The sequence below is a fragment of the Perognathus longimembris genome, chromosome 20 (assembly GCF_023159225.1).
Source record: "Perognathus longimembris pacificus isolate PPM17 chromosome 20, ASM2315922v1, whole genome shotgun sequence".
Taxonomy (NCBI): domain Eukaryota; kingdom Metazoa; phylum Chordata; class Mammalia; order Rodentia; family Heteromyidae; genus Perognathus; species Perognathus longimembris.
This window is the reverse complement of record NC_063180.1, coordinates 22,804,451-22,828,825: the sequence shown is the minus strand read 5'-3', so window position 1 is coordinate 22,828,825 and position 24,375 is coordinate 22,804,451. Positions and strand designations below refer to the sequence as shown.

Below are 24,375 nucleotides of genomic sequence, written 5' to 3'. Positions count from 1 at the left end.
AGCCGCCTCCCTCAGATCTAGCCTCTGCGTTCAGGCCGTGTCTCTGCCTGGCATCCACAGTCAGAGCTGGGAGTCCAGACTCTAACCTCTACTTCCCTCAGACCCAGGGGTCCAGGCTTCAGCCTCCTCACTGAGTCATCCTACCTAGTCATAGTGGGCACTGGGCTCTCTGTCACAATTTTATTTTTATTTTTTGCCAGTCCTGGGGCTTGAACCCAGGGCCTGAGCACTGACCCTGAGCATCTTTTGCTCAAGGCTAGCACTCTGCCACTTGAGCCACAGCGCCACTTCCGTTTAATGTGGCGCTGAGGAGTCGAACCCAGGGCTTCATGCATGCTAGGCAAGCACTCTACCACCGAGCCACTTCCCAGCCCCCCTTCCCCCTCTCTTCCGGGCCCTCAGCACACACACACATTTTTAAAATCTAACATTATTGGAGTCGGATTCTCAGTCTGGAGCCCATGCTGCTCCTGCCTCCTCCCAGCGCGGGGATTGCGGAAGGGCGTTATCCAGCCCGGCCTCTGGTAGTCCCTGGGCCTGAGGACCCCAGGGCGGCGCCCTCACGGGTACCCCACAGGCCGGGGTGCAGCCAGGGTCCCCCCCACCCCCATCCTCCCGGGGCCCTCGCGCGCGCCCCCTGCCGGCGGCGCGGGTCACTGCAGTGGGCGGAGGGCGGAGCCCGGCGTTTATTGCGGGGTCAGGGGCCGGGGTGGGGGGCGTCGGCGTCCGCGCTGGGCTCCGCGGGTTCGGGGTCCGCGTCCTCACGGGTCTCGGGGCTCTCAGGGGCCTCGTCCCAGGGGAAGGCCGGCAGCCCGCGCATGCGCGCGCGGTACACGCGGTCGAAGGCCTCACTCTGCGTCACCGTGAAGTGGTTTTTCCAGTCTCCGGAGACCCCTGGGGAAAGGCGGTGGGGTGGAGGTCAGGGGTGCCGGCCCTGCGCAAGCCGGGGACCCCCTCCCCTGCCAGGCATGGGGGGTACCTCCAAAACAGCCACCCGGCCCAGTGTGCGCCCCAGAAAGCTGCAGGTGGCTTTGGGCACACAGCCAGTGCACACACACCCTGTGTGTGTGTGGGGGGGTCAGGGGTCAGGGGGTGTCTTCATGGGGTGTCTGCATGGGGTGTCTCCAGCGGGACTGCTAGGGACTCCATTTTAGCGTGCATTTGGGTGGGTGCCATCCCAGGGCTTGAACTCGGGACCTGGGCGCTGCCTGTCCCTGAGCTTTTTAGTATTTGTACTCAAGGCTGCTGTGCTCTCCCCCTTGGGCCACTGCTCTACTTGCAGCTTCTCGCGGAGACCACGGGAGATGGAGACTCTCAGGGACTTTCCTGCCCGGGCTGGCCTCGAACTGCAATCCTCAGACCTCAGCCTCCTGAGCGGCTGGGATGGCAGGTGTGCGCCGGCGGGCCAGGCTTGTAGGATTTTGACACGGAGTCTGCTCAGCTTCGGGGCAGAGGCAGATGGGGCAGCCGCTCAGGGCAGCTCTGTCCTGGTCCAGGCCCTGTGCCCCATGAAGTTGGAGGAGGGGGGACAACCCTGGCCTCCCTGCCCAGCCCCTTTCACAGCTGGGAAAAGCGAGGCCTAGAAATGTTGGGGAGCTGGCCAGAACCAGGCCACCCTGCAGCGGTGGCCTGGTGGGGTGCCCGCACCTTTCCGGAGGAAGGCGCCCTGGCGGTGGTCCAGCAGGCTGGGGGGCAGGAGTGTGTAGTTGGACATGGCGTTGGCCTTCATGGCGCTGAAGGCCGAGTGGGCCACTACGGAGCCCAGAGCTTCCTCGTCCAGCGTCCGGCCCAGAAACTCAGAGATGCGCTGCACGGAGCCTTGGAGATCCTGAAATGGAGGATAGGGAGCGGGTAAGTGGGGGTCTGGGGGATCTGAGAGGGGAAGGGGGGCATACAGCCTGTGGCCCCTAAAGGCTTCCCTCCCCACTCCACCACGCCAGCCTGTCCAGATCATTCCTGGTTTCATCACTCACCTAGAAACTTGGGGCCACACACCCAAGAGTGGCCCCAAGACCCATTGGGCTGTGTGGCTCCATTTCTGGTTTGCAGCATGGAGCTAGATGGACTAGGGGGAGGGGTCATGCCCAACCCTTTCCAAGATCTTTCCATCAAAAGAAATTGAACAGGATGGGGGAAAAAAAATCCTGAGGGGAGGGGGACGTGGGATCTTTGTAAATGACTTAACCTCTCTGAAGTTATAAACCAGGTTTGTTTTAATTTTTTGTTCGCAGTAAAGAGCTATGAAAACCATGGGAGGGTTTTTACTCATTACCAATGAATTAGGGTTAGAAAATCCCCCCTTTTGGAGGTCGTAGTGGGATTTGCACTCAGGGCTTTGTACTTGCTAGATAAGTACTTAACTATTTCAGCTGTGCTCCCTTCCTCTGGCCTTTTTGGCCTTTTCTTTTTTTGTGACTTGTGGGGCTTGAACTCAGAGCCCTGAACCCTTTTGCTTGTGGCTAGTGCTCTGGCACTTTGAACCATAGCTCCACTTCCGGTTTTCTGGTGGTTAATAAGAGATAAAAGTCTCAGGGGCTGGGGATATGGCCTAGTGGCAAGAGTGCCTGCCTCATATACATGAGGCCCTGGGTTCGATTCCCCAGCACCACATATACAGAAAATGGCCAGAAGTGGTGCTGTGGCTCAAGTGGCAGAGTGCTAGCCTTGAGCAAAAAGAAGCCAGGGACAGTGCTCAGGCCCAGAGTACAGTCCCCAGGACTGGCAAAAAAAAAAAAAAAAAAAAAAAAAAGTCTCACAAACTTTCCTGACCTGGCTGGCCTTGAACCTCGATTCTCAGATCTCAGCCTCCAGAGGAGCTGGGATGATAGATGTGAGCCTCTGTTCTTTTTTGAGCTAGTGGTTCACTTGTTTTTGCCCAGGTTAGCCTGGATGGTGACCCTCCTATTTATACTTTCTGGTTGAGATGGAGGTAGTCAGAACTCTTATCTCCCTCTCCTGAGTAGCTGGGATTACAGGTGGGAACTACCAGCACCCAGCTTAAACAGGATCTTCTCCCCCCCTGTCCCAGATGAAAATTGTTCATCTGTTGGCATTCAAGGGTTCTGCTCGCCTCATTCCCGGGCCAGGCAGAGGGGCCTCACCTGCTGCAGCTCTTCATAGGTGATGAACAGGAAGTTCTCCTTGCCCTGCATCCGGATCCAGCCCTTAATGTGGTCGAACCAGGAACCAAACTGCACTGAGAGCAAAGGGCAGGGTGAGGGCTGGATGAGGGCCGAGCAGCTACGGCCCCTGGCCAGATGGCTGGGTGACCTCCCAAACCCTCACATCTCGCCAAGTTCAAGGTTTCTTCCAACCTGCTCCTCCCCTTGTCCATCTGGCCTCAAACCATGATCCTCCTGATCGCTGCCTCACAAATGTCTGGGATTCCAGGTGTGAGCCACTATACTTGGCTGTGAGTGTGTGTGTGTGTGTATGTGTGTGTGTGTGTGTGTGTGTTTCTTTTTTGAGACAGGGTATCACAATGTACTCCAGGCTGTCTTTGAACTTGTGGGTCCTCCTGCCTCAGCCTTATGAGTGCTGGAATTACAGGTGGCTTCCCTTCCTCTGTCTGTTTTTCTCCTAACTCTGGGGCTCCCAGTCTGTGTCTTTTTGCCTCTCATCGTGTCTGAGCTCCTCTCTCAGTGTCACTCTGCAATGCTCCAGATCTCTGCCACCTCCTCTCTTATCCACCTTGCATTCCTGATCCTCTTCGCCAGGGCTGGGGGCTGCCCTCCCCCCCCACCCCGCCTCCTTGTGCCCCGGTCCTCACCTTCGCCTTTGAGGAAGTTCTGAAGAAACTGGTCCGGTGTGCCGGGGTCCTTCAATTGCCCAGCAATCTTGGAGTAGTGATAGAGGGAAACCAGTACATCCCGGGGGTTCCGCCCCAGGTAGATCACCTGTGTGCAGATGGGGGGTTGGGAGGGAGGGCGTCAGATACAGGTGGGACCCTCCTGTCTAAAGTGGCCTGTCTTTGAGCCCCTCTCCTGAGTGTAGCAGAAAAAAGCCAGGGAAGACTTTTCAAGGGACTTGCAGTTACCAATAGCTCAGCTCATGGCAGAGAATGAGGAACTTCTCCTCCACCCACATTCTAGGAAGGAGGAAGGAAGGAAGGAGGGGGAGAGGAAGGAAGAAGGAAGGAAAGAAACAGAAAAAGAAAAAGAGGGCTGGAGGGCTGGGAATATGGCCTAGTGGTAAGAGTGCGTGCCTCGTATACATGAAGCCCTGGGTTCTATTCCCCAGCACCACATATATAGAAAATGGCCAGAAGTGGCGCTATGGCTCAAGTGGCAGAGTGCTAGCCTTGAGCAAAAAAAAAAAAAAAAAGCGCCAGGAACAGTGTTTAGGCCCTGAGTCCAAGGACCAGGACTGGCCAAAAAAAAAAGAAAAAGAAAAAGAAAGGGCTGGGAATGTGGCCTAGTGGTAGAGTACTTGCCTCACATACATGGAAGCCCTAGGTTTGATTCCCTAGCACCACATATATAGAAAAAGCTGGACGTGGTGCTGTGGCTCAAGTAGAGTGCTAGCCTTGAGCAAAAAGAAGCCAGGGACAGTGCTCAGGCCCTGAGTTCAAGCCCCAGGACTGGAAAAAAAAAAAAGCTAGTTGCCAATAGCTCACACTTCTAATTCTAGCTACTCAGGAAGCTGAGATCTGAAGATTGAGGTTCAAAGTCAGCCTGGGCAAGAAAGTCCATAAGACTTATCTCCAATGAGCCACCAAAGAGCCAGAAGTGGAGCTGTGGCTCAGGTAGTAGAGTTCAAGCCTCAGGACCGGCACATAAAAGAAAGAGAAAGAAAGGAAGAAAGAAAAGAAAAAGTGGGACAGTCTAAAGCTGCACATGGAAGTGCATGCCTGTGATCCCAGCATTTGGGAGGCTGCGATAGAACGTTTGCAAGTTCCCGGGCCAGTGTGTGTCAAACACAAAGTAAAAAGAGCAACACAAGCTGGTGGCTGTGATTCCGTGGTAGATGTAGCTCTGGGTTTAATCCTCAGCAACAGAAAACTTAAAACTCTGGGGGATACAGGCCATGGCCTCTGTGCCCCCTGCCCACACCTTGGCCTTGGATGTGAAGAAGGCCTTTGTGAAGAGCTGGATGGGGAGGTGGGAGCTCATGATGCGCGGGCTGGGCTGGTCCTGCAGGCTGAAGGCGCTCATGATGGTCTCACACCAGGGCGCCCGCTCCCAGATGGGCACTGAGCGGATCCAGGAGGGATCCCCGTCCTTCAGGATCAAGCAGACAATCTCTATCATCCAGTTGGTGCCTGCAGAAGAGACAAGAGGCCGGGAAAATGTGAATGTGTTCCCCATCCCAGTGCCTGTCATCCCAGCTAGACCGGAAGCATAAGGAGGAGGAGGAGGAGGAGGTATCCGGACCTATTTGAAAAAATAAAAAAGGATGAGGAGAGTGGGTCAAACCTTAGAGTAGCTGCCTTGAGTTCAAATCTCCCCCAAACCAAAAAGCCCACCAAGTCCCGTAATCCCAGCTACTCAGGAAGCAAAGGCCAGAGGATTCCAAGTTCGAGATGGGCCCAGAGGAAGTTCAGTGAGACATTCTCTCAAAAAAAGCAAAATGCAGGGCTGGGAATGTGGCCTACTGATAGAGTGCTTGCCTAGCGTGCAGGAAGCCCTGGGTTCGATTCCTCAGCACCACATATATAGAAAAAGCCGGAAGTGGTGCTGTGGCTCAAGTAGCAGAGTGCTAGCCTTGAGCACAAAGAAGCCAGGGACAGTGCTCAGGTCCTGAGTCCAAGGCCCAGGACTGGCAAAAAACAAAAAAAACAAAAACCCCACAAAACAACAACAAAAAAAGAGCTGGGATGTGTCCCCCAAGTGGGCGTGGCCACGACCCGCATGGTTTTATACTGGGCGTGGCCACACTGGCTCAAGTGGGCGTGGTCACAAGGGGCTTGGTCCTGGCAGCGTTTGCCTAGCCGGCATGCCTCCAGTAGCCCTGGCTGGAAGTAGGCACCCCAGTCTATTCTGGCTATGTTTTGTGCGGTTGGAGCTGGGCCAGCAGGGGGCACTGCAGGACGCCAAATCAGGACCCGGCCCTTTCAGTTAGTCTGGTCTTCTTTCGGGAACCAGTTCTGCCGGTGGACAGGCAGACACACTTACCCTGACCCCCTGGAACATTTTAGAGCCACATTCTACTACCTGTGAGAAGGTCACGGTGGCTTCCAGCTCACCAGCCCTTGCACCTGGCTCTCCTGGTGGCCAACCCTGTCCACCCCTGCCTCCTCTCCTGCCCCAGCAGGTACCTGATTTTGGGTAGGTGATGATAAAGATGTCGTCATCCCGCACATCCAGGGCATTCTCTGCCTGGCTGATGCTGTCTGGAGAGTACAGGCCAAGGGGAAAGGGGATGTCTTTGTACCAGAAGTAGTCTCCTGGCAGCTTCTGGCTGCAGGAAAAAAAAGGGGAGACGATCAGTGAGGGAGGGAGCTTCTTCTCTCTGAGCCTCAATTTGCCCGCCAACAAAGTGGGGGCGCTTCACTAGTCCCCCTAAAAACAAACGACCCTGTGACATCACAATTATTATTTAGCATCTCCATTTGATGGATAAAGAGAGCCAGGTTCAGAGAGGTAGAGTGACTTTCCCAAAGCCACACAGCTGGTGGGACACACAGTGCTTCACATACGAAAATGGGGCCAGGTGGTTCTCCATACATTTATTCTTCACCCCAACCCTGGAGGGAGAGGCAGGTCACTTAACCAAAGAGCAAACTGACACCAGAGACATCAGGTGCTCACCTCATGTCAACCCACCACAGAATCCACATGCAAAATCCACAGTGAGTCACCAGGTGATTTAAGGTTCCTAAGTGAGATGTTTTAGGAACAGTTGAGCTGGGCATGGTGATACATGCCTATAATCCGAGCTATGCAAGAGCCACAGATGAGATCGATAGCCACCTTGGACAGAAAGTTAACAGGACCTCATCTCAATGGGCCAGACTGTGACTCAAGACTGTGGTTCCAGCAATGTAGGAGGTGTAACATAGGAGGAATATAACCCAGGATGGCCTGGACAAAAATACAAGAGTGTATCTGCAAAAGATAATAAAGGGAGCTAGGTGGGTCACGGCTGCCCTTCTACCTACCCAGGAGGCTAGGATCTGATGGTCACAGTTTGAAGCCAGCCTGGGCAGAAATGTCTGTGAGACTCTTATCTTCAACTAACCAGGAGAAAAGCCGGAAGTGGAGCTGTGGCTCAAGAGGTAGAGCACTCTTGCCTTGAGCACAAAAGCACCCAGTCCCTGAGTTCAGACCTCCTGACCAGCAAACACACCCCCACACAAAATTTTGTCCATTTAAAAAAAAAAAGACTGCGGAAAAGTAGCCATTCTTCAAGTAGATCCTGGCTCCTAAATGGAAGCCCACAAACCTAAGCTAATATTTCATCACAAAGAACTAGAAGCAACACTACTGAGTAGACCTAGCACTGGGCAGCATGCAGTAAGCCTTTGGTAAATGATGTATGCTGTGACTTAATTATACATGCAGCTACGTCACGCCTGCCCTCATTGGTTGGGCGGGCAGAAGTAGTGATGAAATCAGTTGCCAGGAAGACTTTAGTCCTGTGGCCACACTCCCTGAGGCTATCAGTTAGTTACTAGACAGATTAGCCTCTAAATACCTGTTTATCCCTGTCATTTCTGCCTATCTCCTCAGTTTCCTTTTCTGTCACCTGAGGGTAAGAGACAACCACCTAGCTACTCAGGAGGCTAAGATCTGAGGATCCAAGTTTGAAGCCAGCCCAGGAGGAAAAAACTCCAGGAGACTCCAATGAACCTAGTAAGAAACTGGAAGTGGAGGAGTGGCTCAAGTGATAGAGCACCAGCCTTCAGTGTGGGGGGGGCAGGAAGCCTGATCAAGAATGCAAGGACCTGAGTTCAAATCCCAGTACTTGTGAGACTGGGTAACACAGCCAGGGAGAGACTGGAATCCAGGTAGTCCTGGTTTCTAGGCTTGCAGATTTCTTTCCTAGTGCCTCCCCACCCTGTCACCCTAACACCAGCCAAGGCTCCCATCCCCACCCCGGGTCTGAGCCTGGAATTCAGTCCCCTGAGCTGGGCAGGCCAGGAGGCCCCAAGGGTTCCATCAGCGCTTGGCTGGATTTGGGCCACCCATCCCCAAATGAGTCTGTATGCCTGCTCTCCCTGTCCCAGAAGTCAAGCCTGGCCCCCGGGGGCAACCTCTCCCTTCCCCAGGTCACAGGCCCCTTTAGTTCCCACAAACCATGTCAGGGGCCAGGCCTGTGAAGATGGCGCCATTTAAATAGAGGAATGTAAGCGTGGAGGGTGGGGGGTGAGGCTGGCAGCAAGCACCAGGCAGGACCCCTGCCGCCATGAAGGACAGGGTGCCAGGATCTGCCCACCAACCCCGGGAGACCATTGGGCAGCCCTGCCTGGGCACCCCACAGCCCAGGGGAGCCTAAGAAATGCCCCATCCCTTTGGGATTCTTCCATTTTGTTCTGTGCTGGGGTTTGAAGTCGGGGGCTTGGTACCTGCTCCTCAGGTGTTGTATCACCTGAGCCGTGTCATCCCCCAGCCCTGTTTTGCTTCCAGGTACGCTCTTACCAGGCTGGCCTCAAGTCTTGGTTCTCCTGCCTTTTATGTAGCTGGGATCACAGGCATGTACCGCCATACCCAGTTCCTTAGTAGAGATGAGGTCTGGTGAACGTTTTTTGCCTGGGCTGGTCTCAAACCATGATCCTCCCATCTCAGTTTACAAGTAGCTAGGATTACAGGGGGTGAAGCACTGAGCCTGGTAGAAAGACTTGACTTCTTGACTCTTGAGGCCCCGATCGCTCCTCTCTGTACCCCATTTCCTGGCCAGCTCTGGAGTCTTCCTCTCCCCATAGATATGTGACCCATCCTCTGTCCATCTTTGTGACCTAGCGCTCACTGTCCCTATGCTCCTCCATCCGGTGGCTCCTTAATGCCTTTCGGACCAAGTCCCAGCCCCTCAACCGGAACTCAAGGCGCGCCAGAGCCTGGGCCCACCTGTCCCTCTCCTCTAGACACCAGCGGTAGTTACAAGCAATTCCCCCCATTCACTGAGTATTTTTCATACCTCTGGGCCTTTGCATGTGCTGTTCCCCCATCAAGAATATCTTCTACCTCTTCTCTCTGCATCTCTAGTTAAGAACTGGGTCAGATGCCACCTCCTAAGGCTCTCTTCCTTGACTAAGAGCCCCCTTTTTTCCACATGAGCTGTCATTTCCTTTATTCTGCCCCGCCCCCCCCCAAGGGCCTGGCCACAGCAGGGGAAAGAGGCATAGATTGTATCATAGAGCTCTTCCAGAACCTCACACTGTGGGTACTAAGGGCACCATTTCATGTCAGAAGAAATGGAGGCACAGAGAGGTTAATATACTCTGCCAAGTCACACAGCATTCTTCCCAAGAGATCTCCTACCTGACTCTGAAGAGATGTCTCTCCTTCCCTTCCACTCCCATCCTTCTCATCCTTTGTTCCATCCTCAGTCCCTGACACACAACAGGTGGGCAATCCACAAACCTGTCCCCTGTTCAGAGCTCGACTTCCAAGGGCAGAGGCAGTCCAGCCCTCCCAGAGGGGCTGAGCTCAGTGACGTTCACTTTTGGAGCTGGCTCTGCCCAATCAGCTGGCTGTGTGATGTTGGCGACTTGGCTAAACATTTCTGTGCATCCGGCTCACCATGTGGAAGAACGGGACAGGAAGACATCTCTGTGCTGTGGCTCGATTGGTAGAGCACTAGCTTTGAGCACAAAGAGGCTCAGGGACAAGGCCCTGAGTTCAAGCCCCACGAGTGACAAAAAAAAAGAAAAAGAAAAGAAACCCGAATTGGCTCCTGCCCAACTATTCTCCCACCTCCCACCTCTATGGCTGGTTCCAGGTCTGTTGTTCTCTGCATACCCATTTAGAGGCGCCGGCCATGCTGGTCTCATTCTTCCATCTACATGGTGAGCTTGGTCCTGATACAGGACCTTTGCACTAGCTGCTTCCTTGTTTTCCATTCAGTCCCATGACTCTTGCCCTTGTTTGTCTCACACCATTGTCCTGACATCACTTCTAGTCATTGAGGCCTCTAGCTAATGTCCCTGCTCTCAAACAGGCCTCTGGGCTTCCTTGCCCTGGCCCTGCTGTCCATCCCCAACACACACACACACACACACACACCCTACACTGGTCCCTTCAGAGCTATTTTGAATCAATTATATAGGGCTGGGAATATAGCTTAGTGGTAGAGTGCTTGCCTAGTATGCATAAAGCCCTGGGTTCGATTCCTCAGCACCACATAAACAGAAAAAGCCAGAAGTGGTGCTGTGGCTCAAGTGGTAGAGTGCTAGCCTTGAGCAAAAAGAAGTCAGGGACAGTGCTCAGGCCCTGAGTCCAAGCCCCAGAACTGGCAAAAAAAAAAAAAAAAAAAAAGATTTAAATCAATTATATAATACAAGCCAAAGGTCTGCCTTTGTATTTGAAAGGCCAGGGCCCAGAACTGTTTGGGATTCAGATCCTTTTTGGACTTTGAAGTCGGTCCCAATCCATAGCAAACTATCTGGGGGACGGAAGCCAGGTCTGAACAATTTCACGGTGTCACATACACCTTATACTCACAACCCCAAGGCAATTTTTGCAATGCTTGTAGCGCCACTACATGTAGGACTCTCACCAGCCCAAGGAGGTCAGAGGTGGAATTTTCCATTTGTGCCATCCATGCGGAGCCAGGACTGGTGGCTCACACCTGTAATCCTAGCTACCTGGAAGGCCAGAGATTGGAAGGATCCAGGTGTGACGCCAGTCTGGGCAGAAAAGTTTTGAGACACCATTCCTGTCTCAACCCAGCTGCGTGTGGCGGTGCATGCCTGTGGGCACGGCTATGATGGGAAGCCTCACCTGGGGGACTGCGTCCAGACAGGAGCCTGGGCAGGAAGCAAGACCCTATCTTGAAACTAACTCGTGCAATAAACGTGGAAAACTGGACGTGCGAGGTCCTGGGTTTTCAAACCCCAGTACCGCAAGAATAATCAAACACACAAATATAGGGCTGGGGATATGGCCTAGTGGCAAGAGTGCTTGCCTCGTATACATGAGGCCCTGGGTTCAATTCCCCAGCACCACATATACAGAAAACGGCCAGAAGTGGCGCTGTGGCTCAAGTGGCAGAGTGCTAGCCTTGAGCAAAAAGAAGCCAGGGACAGTGCTCAGGCCCTGAGTCCAAGCCCCAGGACTGGCCAAAAAACAAACAAACAAAACAAACAAACAAACAAATATAAGTAAATAACAAATAAGGAAACAAATAAAAGAAACAAACAAAAATCCTGGGAATGGCCCGAAATGTGATTTGTGAGGTAAATGGATGAACAGAGGCAGGTCCACGCCGAGCGATGCCAAGACTCAAGACTTTGTGGGAGTGAAAAATACCACCAGACTGAGAGGACCAGAGCCAGGGTCGCTGCCTTTTGGTGAGCTTGGCAGAATGGTGGCCTCAAACACAGTGAGGTCTATGCAGATACTCTAGCAGGCAAGCCACGCCCACCGCAGCCACGCCCACACTAGCCACGCCCACGACAACACATCCAGGACACAGTGACACGGCACACCCACTCAAAATCCCCACTGGCTGATTCCCTTGATGGCCACGCCCACTCTATGACCACGCCCGCTCTAACCACGCCTCTCCCACGCCATTGCTGGGAGCTTTGCGGGAAGGATTCAGAAATATTTCTCTTCTCCATTTCTCCGTACTTTGACCATATTCCACTAAGATAAATCCTCACTAAAGCTAAAAAAAGGAAAAGACAAAAAAGGCTGGGAGTCGAGACAGGAGATGATCCCAGACTGGGGGAAAGGGATCTTACTTCAAGGTCCGCCCAGGTGGAGGAGAAAGTGAGACCCTATCTCAGAAAAAACAACAACAAAAAAAACCCCAAAAAACAACCAACCCCACCAAAAAAAAAAAAAAAGCCCAAACCAAAAACAAGCCAGGTGTGGTGTTGTGCAGTTGTTAATCCCAGCTACTCAGGAGGCTCAGGGAGGATCGGGGGGCTGAGGCTGGCCTGGACCAGATGGTATCTGAAAGGTACACTAAGAGTAGAAGGGCTGGGTAGTGTGGCTCAAGTAGTAGAGTGTCAGCCTTGATACAAAGAGATAAGTGAGAACATAAGACCTCAAGTTCAAGCCTCGGCACTGGCACAAAAGGAAAGAAAAGGAGAGGAGGGGACAGGAGAGGAACTCCAACTTCCTGAAGATGGTTGATTTTTAACTATATTGTTATTTTTCTTATTCCTTTTTGTGCCTGTCATGGGGCTTGAACTCAGGGCCTGGGCACTGTCCCTGAGCTGCTATTGCTCAAGGCTAGCGCTCTACCACTTGAGCCACAGCACCACTTCCGGCCTTTTCTGTTTATGTGATACTGAAGAAGCAAACCCAGGGCTACATGCTTGCTAGGCAAGCACTCTACTACTAAGTCACATTCCCAGCCCAAGCTCTACGGCTTTAAGCCACAGCTCCACTTCCAGTTTTCTGGTGGTTAATTGGAGATAAGAGTCTCATGGACTTTCCTCTCCAGGCTGGCTTTGAACGGCCATCCTCAGATCTCAGCCTCCTGAGTAGCTACGATTACAGATGTGAGCCACCAATGCCTGGCTTTGTATAGTAATATGTTTAAGAGCTTCATTCATATAAACACTTAACACCTATAACAAAATGTCTGGATGCTCTGTCTCTTTTAGCCACCCAAGTATATGTGAGAAGCCACCCAAGGGGTGACGGCTCCACTGGGGACATGTCATTTAAAGAATGGGCTTTCACTCAGGGGACACAGAGCCCTCTCTACATCCTGAGAGACCTCTGATCGTTGTCTCAAAGGAGACCATTTGTCTCTGCCTCTGACAGGGGCAAGGCCATTCCTTCCTCCCATGGATATTTATTGAGGACCTACTATGTGCCAACGACTCAAGAACATATAAGAATAAAGCCCCCAAATTCAAATGACTCATGTACAGGGAGGTGGCCAGACCTGGGAGGCTGAGGAAGGAAGATCTCAAAGTTGAGGCCTTTGGAGACAGAGAATTTTCCCAGTGGTGGAGGCTGCAGCTGAGTGTGTGTGTTTGTGTGTGTGTGTGTGTGTGTGTGTGTGTGTATGTTGGTCCTGAGGCTTGAACTTGGGACCCAGGTACTGTCCCTGAACTTTTGTGCTCAAGATTAGTGCTCTACCACTTGAGTCATAGCTCCACTCCCAGATTTTTGGTGATTCATTGCAGATAAGGGTCTCAAAGACATTTTGGTCTGGGCTGGCTTTGAACCGCAGTCCTCAGATCTCAGCCTCCTGAGTAGCTGGGAAAGGTGTGAGCCACCGGCGCCCAGTGGACGAGGCTGCAGTTTTAGATAAAGGCAGTCAGATAGGCCCTCTGACAAAGTGGCCTTTGGCAAAGATCTCTGCAGGAAGGGAGGGAAGAGCCAGAGGGCGAGGACCCGGGTGGAGACTGGCATGGAAAGATGATGGCAGTGACAGGAGGGTCCTGAGCAGGGCTGGCACGGCGCCCTGGCTTCCTCCAGAACCCCTTAGGATTGTCTCAGTGGCCAAGGTGGCCTGCTGATTCACGCCCATGGCCAGCCTGATTTCCCCTGGAAGGTTGCCAAGATCCCCGGTCTGAGCCAGCTTCCGGGCACCCTGCAGCCATGACGCAGAGTCTAGCACCCTAATTGCCCCACGCTGTCCATCTGCCACTCCCCTGCCCCCCCCCCCCCCCACTTCTCCACTGAGCTTCCCCCGGTGCATCTGGGCAGATGTCCCCAAGTCCATCCAAGAGATGACTCAGGGTTTAGCCAGAGCCAAAGAAAGCCTCTCCTGGCTGGAGCATGAGCCCAGGGAGCACTCTTCAACATTACAGGAGGCCTGCGCTGGCTCCTCCTCCCTCTCCAGGACATCAGCACCCCATAAAGTGCTGGTTTAGTACTTAGTAATTAGTTGCCTTTGCCTAGCATCTTCTTTAACTCCACCTTCCTCCACAAGTAGCGGAAATAGAAGGGAACAGAAAATTTCTTCTGGGCTGGGAATATGGCCTAGTGGCAAGAGTGCTTGCCTCGTATACATGAAGCCCTGGGTTCGATTCCCCAGCACTACATATATAGAAAATGGCCAGAAGTGGCGCTGTAGCTCAAGTGGCAGAGTACTAGCCTTGAGCACAAAGAAGCCAGGGACAGTGCTCAGGCCCTGAGTCCAAGTCCCAGGACTGGCAAAAAGAAAGAAAGAAAGAAAGAAAATTTCTTCCTTCCATGTTCTAACTCAAAGAGACAGCATGAGGTGGCCAGATATTCCCCTGCTATGACCACTGGATAAAGAAGGAAATGGGAAATGGGGACAGTCTCCCCCCACCCCCATAGCATAGGATCCATGGATGTCCCGTGAGGGAGTGGCTGGTGAAATGCATAACAGGATGTTGACCGCAACATTGTTTGAAGAGGGGCCAAAACCAATAAAGCTGAAGATACAGAAATCAAGACGACCAAGGATGTTGGAGCCCAGCCAATCAGAAGGAGGCCCTTCATCTGGCAAGAACGCTCAAAGTCCGCAGACTTCAGATTTCTGCAGCTCCTCCTTTTATAAAGCTGCTATTTTTTTCTTTCAATTTTTTATTGTCAAAATGATACAGAGGGGGTTACAGATTCATATGAAAGGCAGTGAGTACATTTCTTGTTCTACTTGTTACTGCCTCCCTCATTTCCCCCCTCCCCCTCCCCCTAGCTCCTTCTATTTTTGAAAGCCCACACACAATCTGGGAGCCAGTGCTCATGCCTATCATCCCAGCTCTTCAGGAGGCTGAGATCTGAGGATCACAGTTCAAAGCCAGCCCAGGCAGGAATGTCTGTGACGCTCCTGTATTCAATGAACCACCAAAAATCTGGAAGTGGAGCTGTGGCTCAAGTGGTAGAGCGCTAATCTTGAGCACAAAAGCTCGGGGACAGCGCCCAAGTCCTGGTTCAAGCCCCAGGAGTGGCACACACACACACACACACACACACACACACACACACACTAAATAAATAAATAAATAAATAAATAAAATAAGATGAGATAAAACAAAAGCTGACAAACACTCTAATGTCTGAGGTGCAGGCGGGAATGCTGAGGGTAACTCTTCTGATGTCTGCAACTCTTGCTGAAATACATCAAAGGAGCCAAAAGTACTGGCTCACCCCTGTCATCCCAGCTACTCACGTGGTAGAAACCAAGAGTGTCATGGTTTGAAGCTAGTCTGGGCAAAAGTTAGCAAGACCCCATCTTAAACAATAGCTGTATGTGGCTGTGAATACCAGTCATCCCAGATATGTGGGAAAAGAAAACAGGAAGACTGAGGTTCAGGCCCGGGTGTAAACATGAGACCTTACCTCAAAATAACCAAAATAAAAAGGGCTGTGGGCATGGCTCAAGTGGTAGACAGCCTACCTCACAACTGGGAGGTTCTGAACTCAGACCTCAGTACCACCAAAAAAAAAAAAAGGGCTATTCTTGCACCATATCTCTATATCAAGTGACCAAGCACCGTAGTTAATACATGTGTTTGTTTTTGATCTTTGATATCTCTTTCTTGTGTTTGTCTAGCAGAGTGCCTAAGTTGTATGCAGTTAGATAAACAGGAGAGGCAGCCACCTGCCCAGAGGAGGGCCAGCCTCCGGCCAGGCCGTCAGGGGAAAGAGGCTGGCTGTAAGGTAGGTACAGATGTTTGTTTGGGGGCTGGGAATATGGCCTAGTGGTAGAGCGCTTGCCTTGTATACATGGAGCCCTGGGTTCCATTCCTCAGCACCACATATATAGAAAAAAGGTGGAAGTGGAGCTGTGGCTCAAGAGGTAGAGTGCTAGCCTTGAGCCAAAAGAAGCCAGGGACGGTGCTCAGGCCCTGAGTCCACGACCCAGGACTGGCAATAAAAACAAAACAAAACATGTTTGTTTGGCTTTCCTTTGAGATAGTCTTGCCATGCAGCTCAAGCTAGCTTGGAAACTGCATCTTCCTACCTGCACCTTCTGGGTGCCGATTACAGGCTTGCATCAGATGTATTTGTTATCACCTGGGTGAAGAGCCACCCTAATTATTGCTGTGGTAAACTTGGGGGGCCCACAGACCCCACAAGGCGATTCTGGGCTGCTTCCTCCGCCCCAGCCTGGCTCTGCAATGATTGACATTAGAACCCATACCTTACTCCAACTTGCTTATGTTTCTGTGAGCAAATCCTGACAGTCTTTTTGTTTTGTTTTTCTGTTTATGTGGTACCGAGGAACCGAGCCCCGGGCTTCATACATGCCAGGCAAGCACTCTACCGCTAAGCCACACCCCCAGCCCGCCATCATGACACTTTGAGGCTGAGCTGGCTCTCCTCCTTGCCTTTCTTTCTGGCCCAGCTGGCAATGAGACGCAGGGTCTGTTCATGTGCTAGAGAAGGGTTCTACAAGGGACCCACGCCCACTTAGGCTACGCCCACCCCACCTCACCCCACCCCACCCCATCCCACCCTACCCCACCCCACTCCATGGAGCGCAGAAGGCCCCTTTGTCCTTCCAATAGCCTGTAAACCAAGACTAGGTGACTTACAATACCCATCAACCCTATATGAATACTTGTGAGGCTGGATTTAGTCAGAGAATAATAATCATAAAACCTGGGGCCAGGGATTACCTCTGAAATCCCAACACCCAGGGAGGAGGGGCCCGAGGACCCCAAGTTTGAAGTCAGTTTGGGCTATGTAATGACACCCAAGAAGCGTCAGGCGAGCTAACTTTTCAGCCATGTGGGCGTGGCTCCTGTGGGCGTGGCTCTGAGGAGCGTGGCTTTTCCCGTGTAATTTGATACAGCACGATCATGTGGGTGTGGCCTGGCTGTGATGGGTGTGGCCTGGCTGTGGTGGGCGTGGCTCTGGGCTCTGGTCTTGGGCGTGGCTCAAGGGATAGAAAGCTAGCCTAACAAACAGGTAGGTCCTGAGTTCAATCCTCAGGGCTGCTAAACAGACTTTAAACAAGAGAGAAAATTCCAGCTAAAGGGGTGAACCTCTGTCTTTACATCTTTAGGGTTTGTTATGCTAGGTGTTTCTGACTTTGCTAATGTCAACTCACAAGCAGAAAAAGGGCATAAAAGAAAAACCAAATAGAAAAATGCCATCTCCCACCTCCCTCACCACACAAGTGGTGGCTGAATTCACAACGGTGGGTTGCCATGCCCAGGCAATGAATGGATTTACAGGAGAGGGAGAAGAGGTGGAGACCCATGCTCACCCAATGGGTGACATGATTGATTTTGGTGGGAGGTCCCTGACTATCCCTTGAAGGCCAGTCCTCTCTCTCCCTCTCCTTCTCCCCCCTCTCCCTCTCTGGGTCCCCGATCAGGCCACCTGCCCTACCTGTTTTCTAGGCCCCCAGCCTGGCCAGCGACACTGTCAGTGCCGTCCAGTTCCCCGGTGAGGTTCACTCTGTTCCTTCAATGTCCCACGCTCGGACACACAGGGCCTCCTGCCTGGGGCTCTTCCCATTGCTCCCCTGCCTGGCTCTCCCTCCCTCCTTCTCTCTTTCCCTCCCTCTGTCCCCTCCCCTCTCTCTGTCTCCCCTATATTTCCCATGTGTCTCTCTCTCCTGCCCTTGGGCTTCAGCCTGGAGCAGAGCTTCTGTTCCAGGTCCCCACTGTGTGGTCACACGTGGCCACCCATCACTTCAGATGTGACTGCGGAGCCCAGAGGTGCTTGGGTTTTGGTGAAGCCGGGGACTGTGCTGAAACTCAAGTCTTCCCATTTTTCCACAGCTGCTGCTCCAGTTGGGCAGCACGGGCTTCCTAGCAGGGTGGGGACAGCTTGGACCATGAAATGGATGAGATTGGAATGCCAAGGGCATCTTTTCTGTGGAAAGTCAACTCTGCGGGGAAAAGAGGCAGCACCCCGTTTTCAAAGCCCCCGAGGGAGTGGTGGGGAGCAGCACATCTTATTGATCATCTAAAGAAAAAGCAATACCATGCTGACTGGCTGGTACTCTGCCATCGAGCCACACCACCAGCCCCTTTGGCTTTCTTTTTTTTTTTTTTTTGGCCAGTCCTGGGCCTTGGACTCAGGGCCTGAGCACTGTCCCTGGCTTCTTTTTGCTCAAGGCTAGCACTCTGCCACTTGAGCCACAGTGCCACTTCTGGCCGTTTTTCTGTATATGTGGTGCTGGGGAATCGAACCCAGGGCCTCATGTATACGAGGCAAGCTCTCTTGCCACTAGGCCATATCCCCAGCCCCTGGCTTTATTTTTCACAGAGTCTCTCCTGGACTGTGATCCTCCCATCATTCCTTCCTCTCACGGAAGCCGCTACAGGTGCATGTTGTCATACCAGCTTGCTCTATGAGATGGAGGCCTTGATAACTTTTTGCCCAGTTGACCTCAAATCATGATCCTCTCCATCTCTACTCCTGCAGTAGCTGGGATTACCAGTGTGCACAATCACACTCAGCCCCACCTCTTTCTTTTGACTCTTTTGAATGTGGCAACTAGAAAATCTTTTACCTGGGTCTCATGTTGTTCATCTCAGAAGGATGGACACTGTCACCTGCTAGGGCAACACATCCCCAGGTGGAGCAGGGCCCTCCTGGAGTCTCTTCTTGTGGTTCAAAGTCCACGTCTAAAACCTTAAGAATGGGGTCTCTAGCTGGGCATGGTGGCTCACACCTGCAGTCCTAGCGACTCAGGAGACTGAGATTTGAGAATTACAGTTCAAAACCAGCCCAGGCAGAAAAGTCCTTGAGACTCTTCTCTTCAATTTACCTCCAAAAGCTGTGGCTCAAATTGTAGAGTTCCTGCCTCAAACAAGGGACAACAAGGGCCTAGGCCAGAGTTCAAGTCCCAATATCTGGTACACACAGACACACGAAATGGGGTCTTGGGCTGGGAATATGGCCTAGTGCATGACTGCTTGCCTTGTATACAAAATGGGGTCTTCCAGCTCAGAGGTGGAGCTCAGTGGTAGAGAACTTGCCTAGCACATGCCAAGGGTCCTGGGTTCTATCTGCAGCACCAGAACACACACAGACACACACATACACACACACACACACAAACACAACAACAACAAAGAAAGGAGTCTCAGGAACTTAACAGGTGATTCAGCTCTGGGCCTCAGTTTCCCACATCTGGGACATGGAAATCAGTGCTGACCCAGGGTCTGTAGAACCTTGCCAGGTGCAAGGCCCTTGGCACAGGGCCTGGCCCAGGTGCACCCTGGGGAAGGTCACGGTTACTGTCATCCTGGAATGACTGGGGTGGGGTGGGGGGGCCTCTGGGAGTTGGAGAAAGAAGAGAAGAAAAAACCCAAACCAGGGCTGGGAATATGGCCTAGTGGCAAGAGTGCTTGCCTCCTACACATGAAGCTCTCGGTTCGATTCCCCAGCACCACATATACAGAAAACGGCCAGAAGTGGCGCTGTGGCTCAAGTGGCAGAGTGCTAGCCTTGAGCAAAAGGAAGCCAGGGACAGTGCTCAGGCCCTGAGTCCAAGCCCCAGGACTGGCAAAAAAAACAAAAAACAAAAAAAAACCCAAACCAATTCCTCAACTAACCAACGAAAAGGATGGCAGCGCCCCGTTCCCTGCCTCAGGTGCCCAGGCCATGCGGGGCCCACTGACCAGAACCAGGCATGCAGGAGCCCCGGGAAATCCCACATCTCACCTCCGCCCATCCCGATGGCCAAGGCGACCACCACACATGGCCAGCTGCACACGCGTGTGGGCGGGGGGGGGGGAGGGGATGGGCAGCTGGAAGCTCTCTCAGCCTGACATAGAAGACACAGGCTGTAAAAGCTGCATTAGCAAGCTGGCCATAAAATCCAGAGCAGAGATCAGAAAACACCCAACAGGGGGTGGGGTGGGGTGAGGGGGACTCAGAGTTAGAGGGAGGGAGGGGCAGCTGAGATAGCCACACTTGGTCATACTTGGTCCAGAAGCCAGCTTAGCTTCTCTAGCCTTGACAAGAAGTACCCCGAGAAGTACCCACAGTCCTGGCTGGGCTTCCTTCCCACTTCCTGTCCCTCCGGGTCCCTCCCAAAATCCAGGGTGATATCCAGGCACAGTTCCCAGGGTTCAAATCCTGGCCACGCCCCACTTGACAGCGGAGTGACTGTGGGCCAATCCCTCACCCTCTCTGAGCCTGAAATCTTCATCTAGTAAATACTTAGTCATTCACCCTGGTTAATCTCATCTGGGAGGATTAACTGAGTTAATAGATGGCACTGGGATGAGCTGTTGGGGGGCGGGGGTTACAGGGCTTATTAAAAAGCTGGGTGTGGGTGGCTCACACCGGTAATCCTAGCTACTCAAGAGGCTGAGAGCTGAGGATCTCAGTTCAAAGCCAGCCCGAGCAGGAAAGTCTGTGAGACTCTTAGTTCCAATGAACCACCAGAAAACTGGAAGTGGCGCTGGGGCTCAAGTGGTATAGCACTAGTCTTGATCTGAAGAGCTCAGGGACAGCACCCAGGCCCAGAGGTCAAGCCCCACGATGACCACCACCACCACCACCAACAACAACAACCAAAACCTACAAAAGAATCCCTGGCCTTGTCCATGCTGCCTCCATGCTCGGTCTCACCTGCCTACCTGGGCTCTGGTTTTCTTCAAGTTTTTTTTTTTTTTTTTTTTCCCATGGTACTGGGATGGAACACGGGGACTCCCACATGCCAGAGCATTCTACCATGAAGCCACACCCGGAGCCTTATTAGGCTTTTGGAGTTTGATCTTAGAATCTTGGGCTTTCTAAGCAGGTGCTCTACTGTGTAAGCCACACCCTCAACCCCTGCCTTTTGAATCCCCCCCCACCCAGTGCAGGAAGAAGACAGCATCAAACTGCACATCCACCAGAAAGCAAATGTTGGTATCTGGAACATTCCAAACAATGCTGCTCACTGACAGTCCTGTAGCAGGAATTCAGTGTTAAAAGGATGTGTGGCTCGTGTACGCCTGATGGGCCCCCCTGAGTTCGTTTGTTCTTTCTTTCTTTCTTTCCTTCCTTCTTTTTGTCTGTCTTTCTTTCTTTTTTTTGCCAGTCCTGGGGCTTGGACTCAGGGCCTGAGCACTGTCCCTGGCTTCTTTTTGCTCAAGGCTAGCACTCTGCCAACTTGAGCCACAGCGCCACTTCTGGCATTTTCTATATATGTGGTGCTGGGGAATCGAACCCAGGGCTTCATGTATACGAGGCGAGCACTCTACTACTAGGTCATATTCCCAGCCCCTGGGTTGTTTTGTTCACCCAGCTATTTGCCTTGGTAGGTCCTAGCCACAGGCCTCCTCTGACTCCTTGGTTGGGTCAGCCTCGGCCCCTCCCCACCTATAACCTTGACTCACCTATGCTCAAAGGTTGCCCAACCTCTTACTCGTTCTTTCATTAGTTCATTCATTTACTCATTCATCCCATGCTATCATTTTCACATAGGCTTTCTGTTTCTTGCCCATGAGCAGGCACACATTCTGGTATCCCAGGTGAGATCTGAAGTAGACCCCGGTGAGGGGGGGCCAGGGAATCCATTGTGGACGCACCATTCCCTCTCCCTGTCTAACCACAAATGCCTCATGCTGCATCTCCAAGACATTTGGTAGAGGCGATAGGAAGGACACCTGGGGAAAATTTAGTACGTGTGCAAAGGCCCTGGGGTGGATAATGCGGGCCAAATGGGCAAAAGAAGAGGCAGGTAGAAGCTAATGGCAGGAGGTGGGTGGGGACCATAAGGCAGAGAGCCTGAGTGAGTTGAGAACGAGGACACATCGCATGTCTTAGCACAGCGGTACACGCCTGTAATCCCAGCACTAGGGAGACTGAGGTCCACTTCAAGGCTAGTGTGGGCTGCATAGGAAAAGCTTGTCTCAGAAACAAAACAGAAGGGGCTGGGAATGTGGCTTAGCAGTAGAGTGCTTGCCTTGCATACATGAAGCCCTGGGTTTGATTCCTGGCACCACATATATAGAAAAGGCCAGAAGTGGCACTGTGGCTCAAGTGGCAGAGTGCCAGCCTTGAGCAAAAAGAAGCCAGGGACAGTGCTCAGCCCAAGACTGGCAAGAAAGGAGGAGGAGGAGGAGGAGGAGGAGGAGGAGGAGGAGGAGGAGGAGGAGGAGGAGGAGGAGGAGGAGGAAGTCACCGCCTTGGTGTCTTTGGACAGGCAGAAGGGATTGGAGCTAGAGCAGCTGGGGACAGACTCAGGCTTTAGACTGGAATCCTTGTGAAGAAGTTGGATGTGCAAAAGCTCAGAGGCAGAGAAGGCCGGGTGGGGCCGGCGGCTCTGAAGTCTTAGTGTGGATGGGTGAAATGCAGGTGAGAAGATGGCTGGAGGGGCTGGGGTGCTGGGGAGCCTCACAGTGGTTGGGAGAGGCAGTTTGGGGCCTGGCTGGAGGCTGGGGGGGGGGGGAAGCCTGACCCAAGGCCCTGGGAAGGGCGAGGCTGGGGGATTGTCAGGCTATGGTGGGGAGCCCAGAGGAAAGTGGAGTCCTGAGATGAGGGGAAGGGATGGTTCTGACGCAGCTGGATCTGCAGGGGTGTGTTGTGTCTGAGGGTCCTGGGAAGGGAGGGGGTCCCATCAGGCAGTGGGAGGGGGGATGAGGGAGGTCCTGAAACCCAAACTTCCATGTGAGGATCAGAGAAGATGAATGACTGAGCACTGAGAGTAGCCCCCGGGGGATGGGAGGTGAGGGGCGCATAGAAGGGTTATCTGGGGGTAAAGCGGTACCACCCAGAGCCCTGGAAGAGAAAATGCTGAGTAGAAAATGTTGGAACCTTTCATAAACCTGAGAAAGGAAGACTTCCCAGCCCAAGAGGCCCAGAAACGTTAGAGTGCCCGTCAACACCACACAGCCATCCGTCCATCTGGGCGGCGGGCCCCTGCGGTCCTTTCTCCACGCCCTGGCTCCTGCCCCAGAGAGGAGCGGGGTGAAGAGACCAGAGTGGGGGCGCCCCGCACAGGGGGCTCCCCTCCTCACAGCCCAGCATGGCTGCAGGGGCCAAGGAAGCCCAAACAGTCTCCCTTCTGGGAGGAACGTAAACTATCAGAGCAGCACATCACCCCACCAGCTCGCTGTGCGCTCCCAGGCTAGGTGCCTGCCTTCTCTGAGCCTCTGCAGAGTGGAGGCAAGAGAGTCTCCCTGAGAAGGGGGCAACCAGACTCTGGGTCTGGGGTTCAAATCTATTTCTAGCCCCGGGGGTTGTCATCACTCACATCGTGTCCGTCTCTGCCTCAGTTTCCCCATCGGGGTATCCGCTACGTCAGTTATCACCAGGAATCTTGGAGCCACCCTGTGCTCCAACCTCTCCCCCTAGGAAGGAGGGGGTCCGGTGCCCTGGTCTCCGAAATCCTCCCCCCTTGGGGGACCTTGGGGGACCTGTGTCCCCACGGGCTCCGCGGTCTGAAGACTTTGGAGGAGAAATGGAGGGACAAGGGGCAACTTTGGAGCCCAAGTTCCCTGCGCTCCGGGTCCTGGCCGAGGCTGGGGGTGCCCAGGAACCCCCTTCCCAACCCCGGGCCTCACCTGAGCTCCGAGATGTCCTCCAGCGCGTTCCGGGGAACCCGGGGCTGCGGCCCGTCCATGGCGGGGCCGAGGCCGGGTGCGCCGAGCGTCTGCGCCGCGCGCCCAGCCGCCGCGAGCCTACCTGGCCCGGCCCACGGGGAGGGGCGGCCGCAGCCGGTTCTCCCGGTGCTGCCCCCGCCCCCTGCGCCCGCCCGGCCCGTGGGACACGCCGGGGCCTCCCCGCTCCGCTCCCGGGCCTGAGACTCGTCCTGGGCCTGGGCGGGACCCGACGGCCGCGCGCAAGGGCGCGAGGGGCGCAGGAGTCAGAGTCCGGGCTCCGCGGTTGGCCCACGTGGGCGCTTCCGGCTGCGCCTCTGCCCAGGTGCGGCCCACCTGGAGCCACGCCTGGCAAATGGAGCCGGCTCCCCTCCATTGCCTGCTCGGTCTGCCCGCCCCTCTGACAGTGGCTCCATTCAATGCATCCATCCATCACTGCCTTGGGTTCATTCCTTCTACTCAACCGTTCATTCATTCTTGTATTCCTCCAGCCCTTCAATTAGACCATCCACCCACCCACCCACCCATCCGACTGTCCATCCACCCACCCATCCACCATCCCCCTACTCACCCATCCACCCATCTAGCCACCATCCACCCACCTATCCATCCATCCACCCACCCATCCACCCATCCAGCCATTCATCATCCATTACTGCCTTAGGCTCATCCCTTCAGCTCAATAATCGTTCGTTTGTTCATTCATTCATTCATGTATTCCTCCAGTCCTTCACTTGGACCATCTATCCATCAATCCATGTATGCATCCATCCATCAATGCCTTAGGTTCATTCCTTCAGTTCAACCTTTCTATACATTCATTCATCCATTCCTTC

General features: G+C 53.4%; 1 protein-coding gene across 1 annotated transcript; it reads right to left on the bottom strand.

Annotated features, from left to right (window-relative positions):
- Positions 1–446: 446 nt before the first annotated feature.
- Positions 447–23,675, bottom strand: Sult2b1 (sulfotransferase family 2B member 1). Its single transcript, XM_048329919.1, has 7 exons — positions 23,504–23,675; positions 6,257–6,399; positions 5,052–5,260; positions 3,770–3,896; positions 3,102–3,196; positions 1,648–1,828; positions 447–894 (listed from the first exon to the last, which is right to left on the bottom strand). Exons 1-7 carry the CDS (start codon positions 23,560–23,562, stop codon positions 698–700), a joined length of 1,011 nt encoding a protein of 336 aa, XP_048185876.1. The 5' UTR covers positions 23,563–23,675; the 3' UTR covers positions 447–697.
- Between the last annotated feature and the right edge of the window lie 700 nt (positions 23,676–24,375).